The sequence below is a fragment of the Dermacentor andersoni genome, chromosome 4 (genome assembly GCF_023375885.2).
Source record: "Dermacentor andersoni chromosome 4, qqDerAnde1_hic_scaffold, whole genome shotgun sequence".
Classification (NCBI taxonomy): domain Eukaryota; kingdom Metazoa; phylum Arthropoda; class Arachnida; order Ixodida; family Ixodidae; genus Dermacentor; species Dermacentor andersoni.
The window spans coordinates 9,353,733-9,366,998 of record NC_092817.1 but is presented as its reverse complement, the minus strand read 5'-3'; the positions used below and the strand labels follow the sequence as shown (position 1 = coordinate 9,366,998).

Below are 13,266 nucleotides of genomic sequence, written 5' to 3'. Positions count from 1 at the left end.
AGATGCGACAAAACAGACACAGTACTGCGTAGTTGTTAAAAGGAGACCTATTTCAACATGTTCTCTAGGCTGGCGTTCAATGGAGCTTACAAATTCCTAAATAATAAGGGCGCACTAAAATCTAACGGCGTCTTTTTTATTCTTTTTTTTTTTTTTGCAGACATCGTGATGGCCAATTCGGCACATTTCGAAGTGGTATATTTACTTTCTTGAGGGCATCGCGTTTGCCTTTTCTCTACACGTTGGTCGCTTCCCGGCCTGTTTATTTCGTTTTATTTCTTGACGCGAACCTTTTTTGCAGCACGTGTGCACTTTCATGAAAAATAAAACGGTCACTTTAATTTGGCTTAGGTCCAAAGCAAGCTTCTGGCGCGAAATGCAGCTGCGCGGGCACTCTATCGACGCGGTGGGAGCAAAGCCGGGATTTTGAAACATGCTATGCCTACTACATTGCTTTTCGTGTTTCGTGCGTGGTTGAAGCGGCGCTTAGGCCTCATTATCAAGGGGCTTCTGTTGTCAGTGTGATCAGTTGGCCTTTAAAGACCGATAATGGGTGTGATGTAGAAATGAGAGGAAGGAATAGATGCAAAGCCGCGAACCTGCTGTTGCTGCTCCTTCCACACCATTATTAAGGTGATGCGCTGTCTCTTCGGGCTTGCGACAGGCAACGTAGTAGCTTTCAATCAGCTTATTTGAGGGTGGCGCTTTATGATGCAGGTGGGAGCGCACTCACGGGGTATTTTTCATACTTCGTGAGGTTTCTTTGCCAGTCTGGAAAAAATGTACACAATTAGTACGTCGATGAAAAGACCGCAGTTAGATGTCATCTTGGGATGCTTTCAAATGCCTCAGTCACACTTGGAAAATTGGTACAGTACTTCTCGAGATAGATAATTAATTGCAATTACCGAATTAAACCTCGGTAACGAAAGCATTACTGGCGGCTGCTAAACTGTACTGGAAACAATATGCACTAGGTTTTCTTCGAGTAACGCAACTACTCCTTTTTTAAGTCTTGGTGCATCATAGCTGGGGAACACTGCATAGTTCACTCAGTAACCGAAATGAGGCCGGATTCGCTTGAAATCAGAATCAACGGCTGTCATGCGCAGCAGACTCACAGAAAAAGAAAAGAACGAGAGAGAGAGAGAGAGAGAGAGAGAGAGAGAGAGGCTGCAGCTTCTTCGGAAAGGCGAAGCAGTATTAGTGATAGCCAAATATGCGACAATTACACGAAGGAAGATTACACCACCGAGATGACTCCGGCTGTAAAACTGAACTGTCTCAGACTATGACGTCTTGTATATACTCGTATAACGCCGTCACTTCAGCGCTCAATTTTTCGACGTATATATATATATATATATATATATATATATATATATATTGTTACGCAGGAATCGTTTACTTAAAAATACAAAGCAGATCAAGGGACCACGGTTGGCGTTTCTTCGGGAGCGGTCCAAAGGTAGCCCGCCGAACGTCGTCGTCCTCTTTCTCCACCCTCCGTCTTTGTTGGCATTCGCGCTCCTTCTGCCCTTTTTGACGAGTGCTGGAGACAACACACACACACTATATATATATATATATATATATATATATGTATATATATTGGTCCAGCCCCAGCCTCCCCCCCCCCCCCCCCCGGATAAATCAAACTTTTCCACCTATGGGCATTGCCGTGATCTAACATGGCTAACGAATCTTTTGGCTATGGTCATCCCAGCAGACTGGCATCCACGGATGTCAATCACTGCAGCTAGGCATCGTTACGTCGCTGGCTATCATAAACCTGCTCAGCTCTCCACGTAGAATGCGGGACTCAATTCAAGTTTTCCAGCGCTTAGTGCGGAAAGCAAGAAGCAGGCCAAAGGGATAAAAAGCAACAGGAGAAAATTAAATTATGCGGTGTTGCGGGCCAAAACCACCATCTGATTATGAGGCACGCCGTAGTGGGGTACTCCGGAAATTTGGACCACCTGGAGTTCTTTAACGTGCATCTAAATCTAAGTACACGGGTGTTTTCGCATTCCGCCCCCATCGAAATGCGGCATCCGCGGCCGGGATTCGATCACGCGACCTCGTGTTTCGTAGCCCGATACCATAGCCATAAGCTACCACGGTGGGTCTAGCGCAGAAGTAGCGCCGGCCTTCCTTCTCAATCCAGCGTTCATTCTGTGCGGTTGCTTTCTACCCTTCTGCCTCATTCCCTCTTTTCCTCTAAGCGCTGGAAGTATTTCAATAATGTCACAGTTCCAACAAGCTTCTCTATTTGCTAGAGAGCGCGCGATGCTCTGGAAGAATGCCCACATAAAAAAGTCGGAGGACGCTGCTTTCGAATTGTTGTTCTTTCTTCCGTTGTTGCTTCAGGTTGGGTGATGCGAGGAAATTCTCTATCACATTCTAGTCCAATAACGAGCCTCTACAAGAAACTGAATGTCTGATATTGAAGACCCAGCGAACGCGTCCACACAATGCCCAGAATCGCATGCGCGGCGCACGCGTCGCGTGTTTGCCACGCACCCCTGAGGAAGGTTCTTCTCTGCGCAGCCTTCGATAGCGGAGATGATGCGCAAGCTGACGCCGGCGAGCGAGGAGTGGGAGGAAGCGGTGCCCATGAACTGGAAGGTCAACCCGGCCAAGGATCTCGAGAAGTGGCCGTCGCACTGCATGCAAGACGTGCGCGCTCCCACCATCGTCCTGCTCGGGGGCATCAACCTGTCGGCGCTGGGCGAAGTGCTCACGGGTGAGTCGTCGTGCCGGCGACGCCTTGGGTTGCGCAACGTGCAGTTGTGTACAATGCCGCCAACGAACGTATTTCTTTTAATCACAAACAAAGCACTCACTACGTCATTAACAATCCCTGTTAATTCAAAGCAAGAATATGTTCCCTATATGGGGTATATGAGGAGTGCTTGTTTCGCATTTGCGTCCGCAGCAGAAAGACAAACTGTTGGCAGAAGAGGCGACAAGCATCGCCTGAAACGTGTGCGTCCCTTCTTTCTGTAATCCGTTTCCTTTACGCAGCGGATATGAAGAGTTTCTAGCATTTGGATAGTCGTTGTGCCAAGTTTTATTCCTTCAATCGCTAAACGTTGATAGATTGAAGAAAACAAAATCAGCATTACAACCACGAAAAATATTGGTCTGCAGCGCGCAGCGGTAGTTTACAAAGCATCGCAGGTTTGCATTTCCACTTCCGAGAGGTGAGGGCGTGGCGGCTTGGGCGAGTTGCTATTCCATGGCGTTTTCTCGCTATTCGCGCGAAAATAGAAAAGGTTTACAGGGAGGCGCTGTCCCTTAGCGCACCTCCGTTTTGATGCGTATTGGCTAGGTAAGGTGCCCGGTGTCATTTCCTGCTCCGTTGCGTTCGTCCTCCCGTTTCGCGCCCCAAAAGATCCATAGCGCCCTCTAGGCTTGAATACGTGGATTTCTGTGAGATTCTGTGCGCTTACCGCCGCCTTCTCTTGGACGCACGAGCCTCCGACGCGATATCTTGTCAGAAAACATCCGGGTGCCGACACACGGTACCGAAGGCCCAAATCGGAGAGTTTCGATACGGCAATCACCGGAGGGAACTCTGGCGCCCACGGGGTGGTTCAGCCAGCATGGGATTAATGATGGTTATAGCTTCATGGATTTGCCTAAATATCGTCCTTCTGGCTTCAAACAACTTCGTGGCCTTGGAAACTCATCATTTTAAACGAAGTACTGTTCTATAAATAAAGGCCATCGACATTCTCTGACGGCAGGATTCGAACACACGGCGTCTAGGCGTGGTGTTGCAGCCGTCACGCCACGGACGCGACAAGGACACCCTTGTGGATTTCTCGCGCGCAAGCGAGCGCGTAAGCGCGCAAGCGAGCCTGGGTGCCAAGCGAGGCTTGGCACCCAGGCGAGAGCTTGCGCGGCTGAGGTAGGCGCCGAAAACGCAAGCAACCAGATAATTACGTCTGCAGCAACAGGGTTCTACAAGCTTCGGAAGAGGATGTGTTAGAACGAAGGCGAGCATGTCGGCGGGCAAATTATGCGAGAGAAGAAGCACTACAACAACGTTCTTTCATTTACCGAACACACAACTCGCCGTAAAAAATTCACGAGCCATTCCACTCTGTGAAGGTGGATGACCAGCGAAGCCGGTTAGCGCGTGACACACAGGTGACCCAGGATATTGAACAAAGGTACAAACATATTTATTGTCCTAATCTGTGGTCGTCGTGGCGACATAGCTACGCACACACATTCGCGTATCACCTTTGTTATTAAATGTGTCCGTCACAAAAGACAATGAATGGCTCACGCCATTTTGTGCAGCTCTCACGAAGAACCACATTGATAAAAATGTGTACGCACCTTCTCTGTGCATTGAGACTTTGTTCGATAGTTTCGCCAGCGAATGGTAGACCAACTCTACGGTAGACCAACTTCAAGAAAATTTCATTCACGTCAACTTTCAGTGACGCCTTGACAGAGCAACCTAATTTACGAGCCTACATGCAACACCGCATTATTGTGGTATAGACGTTAGCCAGATACCGGCTTAGCTTTTGCTACAGGCTGTTATGATCGGCGACCGTTGATTCCCATCTGCAGCCTTATAGTGACTAGCTATCACCCTCTCTTACATTTATCCTGCGCATGGTACTCCCGTGTTCAAAGGAACTGTATGGTACGATCGATACGGACGGTAGGAAACGCTCGCGTTAGGGCTGTCATCGTTAACGGGAGCAACCCATTCGCAGGCTGCCTGATGCTGCGTTACAACCTGGAGGAAAACGAGTGGCGTCGTTGCAACATGATGCCGCTGCCTCGCTACGGCCACCGCTGCGTATTCCTCAACAATGAAATTTACGTAATCGGTGAGTGATACTGTTAGTGAGCACGGAAGTCGAATACACGCCGGCCATATGTTGTAATACATCGGCGATGCATGCACGGGTTCCGTTGCTTTGATTTCTATCAACGACGACGATGCGTCGTTTTGAAACTAAATTCGCGGTAAATACCTGAAACTATTCATATGTGCGCTACAGCCAGTCGTGAAGTCAAGCAACTGCTGGGTAATCATCGCTGGTCCGAAGTTTAACGATCGTTGCTTGGAAATGCACGCGTGTGTGCTCTCCTTTGATATTCCGGACAGCTGCAGCGAAATTGTCGCAAGGTATGTACGGGGATGATTGGTGTTTCATGTTGCTTCTATCGCAAACCCCGGGCAAGGACAGTAAACGACGAAGAGCTGACTTCCGACTGTTTATTTTTTTTATTTCTCACGAGTAACATATACAGGGTGTTTTTTTGTCGTTGTATTTTAGGCAATATATATTTTTTTATATATATAAACAAGGTTTATAAGAGCAGTGAACGCGGAGTTTTTGCGGAGGAGTTCCTTGTTGAGGCGGACATATTTTGCCGCTAATAACGTGAGCTTGGGAAGAATAATTAACAAAAAATTATTAACCTCTTTATTTGTGCTTTTGGGGTAGTTTAAATGGTGAACTTGTAGGCGGTCACGTTTTAAAGCACCCTCTTCTTTTTTTTCCACCTCGAAAGTCGCATCTAATTCGAGATATCTATAATCGAATTTCAACGGTAAATCCGGGAAACATCGAAACCGAGCGCCGCGGGAGCGCATGGGAAGCTCGGCCCCGCGATCACCACGTCAGCCCGAAACGCCCCATGAGGACAAGCGCGAGGAAGTTTGTAACCGAACGCCTCGGGAAGTCGCAGCCGCTGCTGACGCGGCACACCTGGCCAGCAGGTGCCGATGTGTGTCGGGTCAGGATTTTCCGCGGCGTTCAAACTTGGCCCGACGCTTTTTTACGGGGCATTGCCGTCCGACGCGCGCCGGGACGCGTTCAGTCTCGATATTGCCTCGATTGTGCTTTGGAATTTGATGGTGAATGTCTCGATTTATTTGCAACTCTCAAGATTATTAAAAGGTGAATGGGCATACAAACTTCACTGCCTCCAAATTTGAACGAGAAGAAATGGAATGGAGGGACCCGATTTTTATTAATCATATCATAAGAAGCCAACGAATAAAGAAACCAGGGACAACCTTGGTGTCATTGGCGTCTTTGTTCGATGGCGTTTCTTTCTTTTTTTTTTTTTTGTCTTTGGTGTCTTGGTTTCTTACGACAGGCCTCCAAATTTGCCATTTAGACAACTGCCCACAAGGCACAAATAAAGTTAATTAATGTTTCTTAATTAGTCTGAAGCTCACGTTATTAGCAGCAAAGTATGTCCACCTTGCCTAGGAACTAGTTCGCAAAAACGCCGCGTTTGCTACTTTCATTACACTTCTATAAAAAAGCTGTATTTTCTAAAAAAAAACACCCTGTATATGCACACGTGACACTCTAAGAAAGAGCTTCCAAAATACAAACGCCTCCAAGAACACAAATTCTTAGCACTGTTCGGATTGCAGATGCGCCCCTCGGTTTCAAAACACCGCAGTAAGGCGCATGGACGACCATACGATAATCATTGTCGAAGTCGCGGCCATTGCTGAGGGTGGTGATGTCAGCAAGCGCTCCATCGCTCTTCTGCAAAAAGAAGTGTCTTATTTAGGCTGCACGGAAAGCGGTGCGCCCACTCAGGGTGTTTCACAGTCGGCACATAGTCACGCTCCTGTTATCAGGATTTGGTTGCATCATTTCTTTCATTACAAAGTTAACGTGTGCACACATGTGTTACTCGCGGGAAGTAGAGAAACAGTCGGAAGCCAGCTCCTCGTCGTTTCCTATTCGTGTCCCGGTGTGTGTTGCAAGTGTTACGATCGGCCTGCAGGGGTACTGCTCTGCAAAGCTATTTCAGCCGGCTGCACGTGCTTCGATCGACCCGCGGTGCTGGCGCCCTTCGGAGAACCAGCGAGGACGACAGCACTAACCGACCATTGGCCTCGTTCGGAGAATCGGTGACGGCAGCAGGGCGGGCCACGTTTGGTGCCCAACGTATTGTTGGTTGATTTGCCGGGTCGTCATGGTCTCTCTCGGCAGCAAGAAGGGCTTCCCTAACAAAAGGGTGCTTTGCGGTACGGGGGCCCCAGGATTCGTCACAGTCTGCTGACACTCGTGGCGACTACAGGAGAAGGGCAGCTCTGGAATTTAGAGGCGCAATACAATGGGCAACCGGCAGCCACGCTGCAGGGGTCAGCTCGGGGAACCGACGCGCCTTTCAAGACTCAAGATAATGGACAACCGGCGGGTCAACTTCGATGACTGGTCGAACGGTTGTCTCACCTAGGGAACTAGGGGCCAATGGAGTGTTTATAAGCGGCTGTTGTCGGCTGCTAGAGTGTGCTCATGCTCGTCTGTGATCGTGCTCGTGAGCTGTGTGCTCGTTTGCTGTATGCTTCGTCTTGCGTGCTCCATTTGGAAGCCACGCTAGACTGTCGATGTATCTCTTATTTAAAATGTAAATACTGTAAATAAACCCTGTACGCCTAGTTCCTCCCAAGTTCCTCTCTACGACCTTCAACCCCTTACAAATGGTGGCAGCGGCGAGATCGTCCGACAACTCCTACAACTGTATGCCAGCGGTGGGATCTTCCGACAACTCTAATACAAGTCAGTCCCAAGGCGAGGTTGGCTGGTTTCCGCCGTAAAAGATTATATCGGTCACATCAATTCACGTGGTGTCAATCTGAGGAATTCTAAGCGTGCAAACGTTGTCCGCTTTTCATTTGTGCGATTTCACAATGTTGGCTACTCTTGCCAGGATCAAAATACCCAATGCCAGCGTACACACAGTTCATGGCCATGATGCTGCCTAAATATAACACCGCGAGGGCACTTCACTCATACACAAGCTTTTCCTAGTTTTATCTTCCTCTGGTTGAAGTAATTTGTGGGAAAAGGATGTGCCGCGAAAATGAAGATTTAAATAACAAAAAAATGTCCGACGATTACGATACTCCGCAATGCGAAATTTTAGCGCAGCTTTGCGTGTGTTTTTCTTTTTTTTTCGCGATGTATTAAGGCAAGGAATTTGACACAGAAATCACCGCACCGATTGGCAGTGGGCCAATGCCGGCAGTGCCTTCGCAGAGGGAGGTGCAGTATGGGAACGCTGGCATGATGAGCGGCATCGTAGCGAGCTGTGGTAGAAGACGACGACGAAGAACGCGCGAGCGGTGGCACGAGCGCGTTCGCGCGGTTACGCCGAGGGACGGTGACGCTTAACCGAGGATGGGGGCCCAAGAGCTGCGCTCCAAATATGATTCCCAAATGGCAACGTAAAGAAGATGCGCTTTTCACATGTGCGTTCATATTTAACCCTTTCAAATCTAAACAGATGCCGAGGGACGGTGACGCTTAACCGAGGATGGGGGCCCAAGAGCTGCGCTCCAAATATGATTCCCAAATGGCAACGTGAAGAAGATGCGCTTTTCACATGTGCGTTCATATTTAACCCTTTCAAATCTAAACAGATGATAGTGATCTAAAGAACAAGATGACGTTTAATTTTGCAGCCCCTGAGGGAGCACGGCGATGCGCCGTCAGGAGAGAGGGAGTGGGAAATGAAAGTGAATAGATGAATAGCGAGAGGACTCCACCATGTGCAAAAGAGGACAGGTGGTGGTCCTCAGCAAAGGGGCCAGTATCGTAGCAGGTGCTCACAAGGTGGCGATCCCAGTTGAATCGGCAAACTACAGGAAGCTTCGCAGCGCAGGGAGCTGGGCACGCAATGGAAATGTCAGGTCAGTTTCTGTGGGCGTTGGAAGTGCGTGGCGTCTCCTGGATGGCGACGACTATGGAGAAGAAGAATCTACTTTATTGAACGAAGGAACTCCGTGTGGTTAATCTCGGGTGGGGCCCTCTTGTAGAGCCCCACTGGGCCTGGTCCAGTATCGCCAGTTGGCTTCCCAGTGCCTGCATGGAACGGAGCGTTCCCGCGCAAAGGATGCCCAGGCACAGAGAAGGATGCTCCAGTGTCTCGGCGTCCCCACGCTTCTTGCAGGCAGGTGACGTGGCGCGGCCCTTGGCGCATTGCTGGTGCACAGCCGGGCCGCATTGCACGCGCAGCAAGTAAATCTAGACAGAAGCATGTCGCTGTACGCGCGAAATGACATGCGAGATAGCACGTGTGATGTGGCATGGTTTGCCTAGCGGATATTCACAGTGGATTTTTTCTGCAGGAGTCGGAAAGCAACGCTGCCTATTGGACATTGGTTGACACTGTTACAATTGGTGTTTGGCACCCAGTGCTGATATAATTATCGAAAAACCCTGCCGTGCCTAATCGGAAAGCGCAAGGCTGATCCCAAATTCATATGAGGATCTCAGGTGGTTCCCGGTCGGACTGGCGCCCCGCACTGATTACGAGCCCCTTTGTGCGTATGTGAGACAAGGGGGGCACGCCTTTCACGAATTGTCGTAACTCAATGTGTCAATCACCCCGGAGAGCTTGATGACCCAGAGGGAGAACTGCACCCACGGGTTACCGCCAGCGGAGGCGAGATAGTGCAACGTCGCCTGAGAGAGAGAGAGCAGCCGCTAATCACCGACCGGACTCAGTACATACCACGTGACGTTGGCGTGAGCAAACGCCCGCCTACGATTTTAGCGGGCCTTTTTAAGCGGCCCCGCAATGCATCTTTCTGCATTCTCTCCTCTCCTACTTCGTCACGATGAAATAAACACTGCAAGCTTCGCTAGTAGAAATCGTCTCGCCCCTGCCTTGTCGCGATAGTCGCCCCGACGCCTGCCGACAACGCCACGCTGCCCAGAGGTAACGCCGGTAGAAGTCAACCGACGTTCTCGTAACCGGTGTCGCAGCAACACTAAGGGACGCCCACTAGGGAATTTAGAAGCGCCGACCTGCTGTGATTCACGCTGCTCACTTTTAAAGCAAATTCGGATTTTACGCCCGCTCTCGTGGTCTGTGATTGGCGGTCAAGCGTTGTTGGATGGAACGAAGGCGCCGACGCAAAGGGCGTGGGGTCGTGGAACGCCAGTGTTCATTGAGACGCACATGGTGTCCAACTACGCTCCTACAAATGTGCAATCGCTCTGCTCTCTGCGGAATTACGCAATGATACAACAGACGCTACCTAAATATTTTTACTGTAACACACATATGTCGTCAAGCGCAACATTCCTTGAATAAAGCGAATAGCCATGTTGAAGCGTTTGGCTATTCGCTTACATGACAATCATCATCGATGGTCTGCACAATTTTTTCAGAAGAGTTGTACTTATCCCAATCAGAGTCAGGCAATGGACTGTGGATAAAAACTACAATAAAGGAGTTACAATAAAGCAGTAGTGTTTAAGAGCGACAAGTATTCTGCAGTCATCATACACAGCTTTACTTGACAACGTACAGGCGGTAATGTGCCGGCTGCACACTAAACAGGAACCAGCTAAATTTGCTAGGTCACAAAAAAAAAATCAAGGGGGTATACTTTATATTAGCAATAAAGTGTAACTTAAAACAAATGATGGTTACTCTAAAAATTTCATTTGCGCCGTGTTTGTTCGACATAGTACACGCAAACTGATGTGTATGCTCAGTTTCTCATAATTAGTCCTCCCGTGCCGGATCACAAATCTGCAGTCCTTCTGGTAAAAACATTTATTATTACATATGAGATATGTGTCTCCATGTATTCAGGGACAGAACACACTGAAAACTAGAGAAAGAAAGTTTATATGTATACGAACAGTAGATGAATACGGAGAACGTTATACACGAGAAAAGGAATACTTGGAGTGTGTCCTGTAACTGACTCTGGCAACAAGTCTATTTGATCGTTTTATTTTTGAAATATTATAAAGGGACATTATTTTAAGAGGTAGTCGCTCGTAAAAAGTGGTTATAATTGAAGAGTGATTGCCATATCATGTTGTAAATTCAGTTTCGCAAGAGAAAATTCGTTGCATCTAGTAAAAGCTCGACTGAGCACGATATTTCCGTCGCAATATATCTTATATCTACCTTCCATCTCATAAATTCACCCAACACAGCGTCAGGTTATTTGAAACTGTTGCGATCTCAATACCGGTCATGGAATCGTAATAATTGATTTACAGCTACTCTGTTAAGCACGCGAAATATTGCTGCTTTTTTTTTTCTTTGTATTAACACGCAAGCCGTTTGGTCAAGACAAGTCCTTAAATGCACCAAGAACGGTAGTGCGGCAACTTACGAGATGAGCCACCGAAGAACCACTGAGAAAAGGACTCGCGTCATACAAGTATAAAGCACTTTTTCTTGTCACACATGCAGTGTTATTGGCGAGCATATTAAAAAGATATCACCTTAACAGACTACGCCGAGAAACCAGTCATTAGGTTAATCATATATCACCTTTATAGTTAACACAAACATTTGTCTTCGATGGCCTAGGTAAAGTCGACGAGGAGGACTGCGAACACTATTTTTGAAGTTTACGAATTGAGATACTAGGATTTAATAGTTCGAACGCCTTAAAGAGCAACATATACTGAGTGATGGTTGCTTATCTTAATTTTTTCTAAGACAAGCTCTTTCTATGGCTGTGCAGCTGATTGAGCTGATCTACTTTTAGTAAATTGGAAATGACATTCCGTTATAAAATTCGTTTTCCAAAGATCTATTCCATCGATTACTTTTACGATTACTTGAAAAACTTATCGAAAATACTTCAGAATATAGGTAGGATCAAAATACAGGGACAGTTGCCGCCTCCTCTAAGTAAAGCCCTCGTTTCTCCTTAATACGCTTCTCGAAAGTCGTACAATAAGAATGTGCCACGAACATTGTACTACATATAAGTGCTAAGACGAGGTACTGCAGCCTGTCAAAGACGAGGATGTCACTAGAGCGTTCCAATGTCACCATAGCTAGACGCGCTGCTTAATCGCGTCACAGGAGGAAGGTCGTCAAACCACTGTGGCGCCCTCAGGCGGCGCGCACGTCTAGGGAGCCGCCTGAGGCAGAACTGATGGCGCTGTATTATGGACATACTTATTAAATAATGATAGCAGGGCTATATGCAAGGGCTGTAGTGAGAGGTCGAGTTTAATTTGTGTTATGCGTTTGTTAGTCACAACAACGTGAAATAAAACGCGCAGCCCTATTCTGAATAGATTCGAGTTTTTCGATCAAGGTATTTCTGATGGGGAGACCAGGCGGCGTATGCATCTTGGTACCCGGGATGGCAATTGTGGGTTCGGCGTTCCGAAATTGCACAGTGTGCTACGAAGGACGCCGTAGCTAGGATCTCGAGAACAGCGTCGATCACCTGTGATTCTCCGGCGTGCGCCTAAGAACGCGAGCATCCCGTGGCCACCGGATTAAGGCCGCCGGTAATCAAGCCCGCCACCTCGTGCACGGATGACGACAGAGCGATTGCCCCGACTAGCACTGTTTGCCTACTTGAGGTACTTTGTGCCTATCTTGCCCCTTACGCCGACACAGTGACCCAATTTGTCTGAGCCAGATCGTAATGCCGCTCCATCGTAACTCGTTCCACCTTTGTCGTCCGACTCTCGTCGTGTAATCGTCGCCGTCACGATGTCGTCGTGCCATCCCCATTTCAGAATCGTCATCTCATCGTCGTCGCACCGCCTTCGTCATACTCTATCATCCCATCGTCGCTACTGCGGCGTCGTCATACAGCCGTCGTTAGGCCGTTATGGTCGTGGCCAACACTGACAAGGGAGTGTCATGTCAAAGTGGGCTGATCCCGGATGCAGTGTATGTCGCATAGAGCCGAAGCAATGAAAACTCAGAATTGCCAGTAGAGATATTAAATACAAGTGTATTCAGCATTACGGTGTGTCGTTACACTGCTTCATTGCTAATCGCATTAACGGCGACAGCCATCACGAGGTTCTGCCGAAATATTTTCTTGCAAACACACTGCTAGTGGCTTAAAACGAGCGTTCGGCGTTGGTCGTCGAAAGTGGCTAGCTGCACACCGTTAACACCCAAAAACTGCCTGTATAAACTTGGCTACGAAATATCTTCCTTCGCAGGAGGCTTCGACAACCGAGACGCGACATACGGCTTGCGTATGTCGACCAGTTTCTGCTTTCGCTACCACACCCAGACCGGCGAATGGAACGTCGTGGCGCCACTGAGGCACGCTCGGGGTTACCACAACGTAGCCGTGCTCAACAACGCCATTTATGCTGTCGGCGGAGTCGACGCCAATGACCTGTGAGCGGGGCTGGCTTCCGCTCGTTGTTCCTCTGAGCTTGTTCGCATGTTACGCACATTGTCTGGTAAAATCACCATCAGCTCCTTTTGCCTAGGGAAATTTGTTATTTATTGTTT

At 48.3% G+C, this 13,266-nt stretch overlaps 1 protein-coding gene across 6 annotated transcripts in view; it reads left to right on the top strand.

Moving 5' to 3' along the window:
- Positions 1-13,266, top strand: part of LOC126536041 (uncharacterized) — a 62,454-nt gene that overhangs the window by 32,135 nt on the left and 17,053 nt on the right. Inside the window, exons 2-4 of one of the 6 annotated variants that reach the window (XM_050182934.3) lie at positions 2,551-2,746; positions 4,743-4,859; positions 12,966-13,149. The exons of 2 other annotated variants lie outside the window; for them this stretch is intronic. In XM_050182934.3, the coding sequence (XP_050038891.2) occupies positions 2,551-2,746; positions 4,743-4,859; positions 12,966-13,149 (497 nt within the window). Of the gene's footprint in view, positions 1-2,550; positions 2,747-4,742; positions 4,860-12,965; positions 13,150-13,266 lie in introns of those variants that run through there. 3 more of the 6 variants (XM_055073366.2, XM_055073367.2, XM_055073371.2) reach the window with 3 other exon arrangements.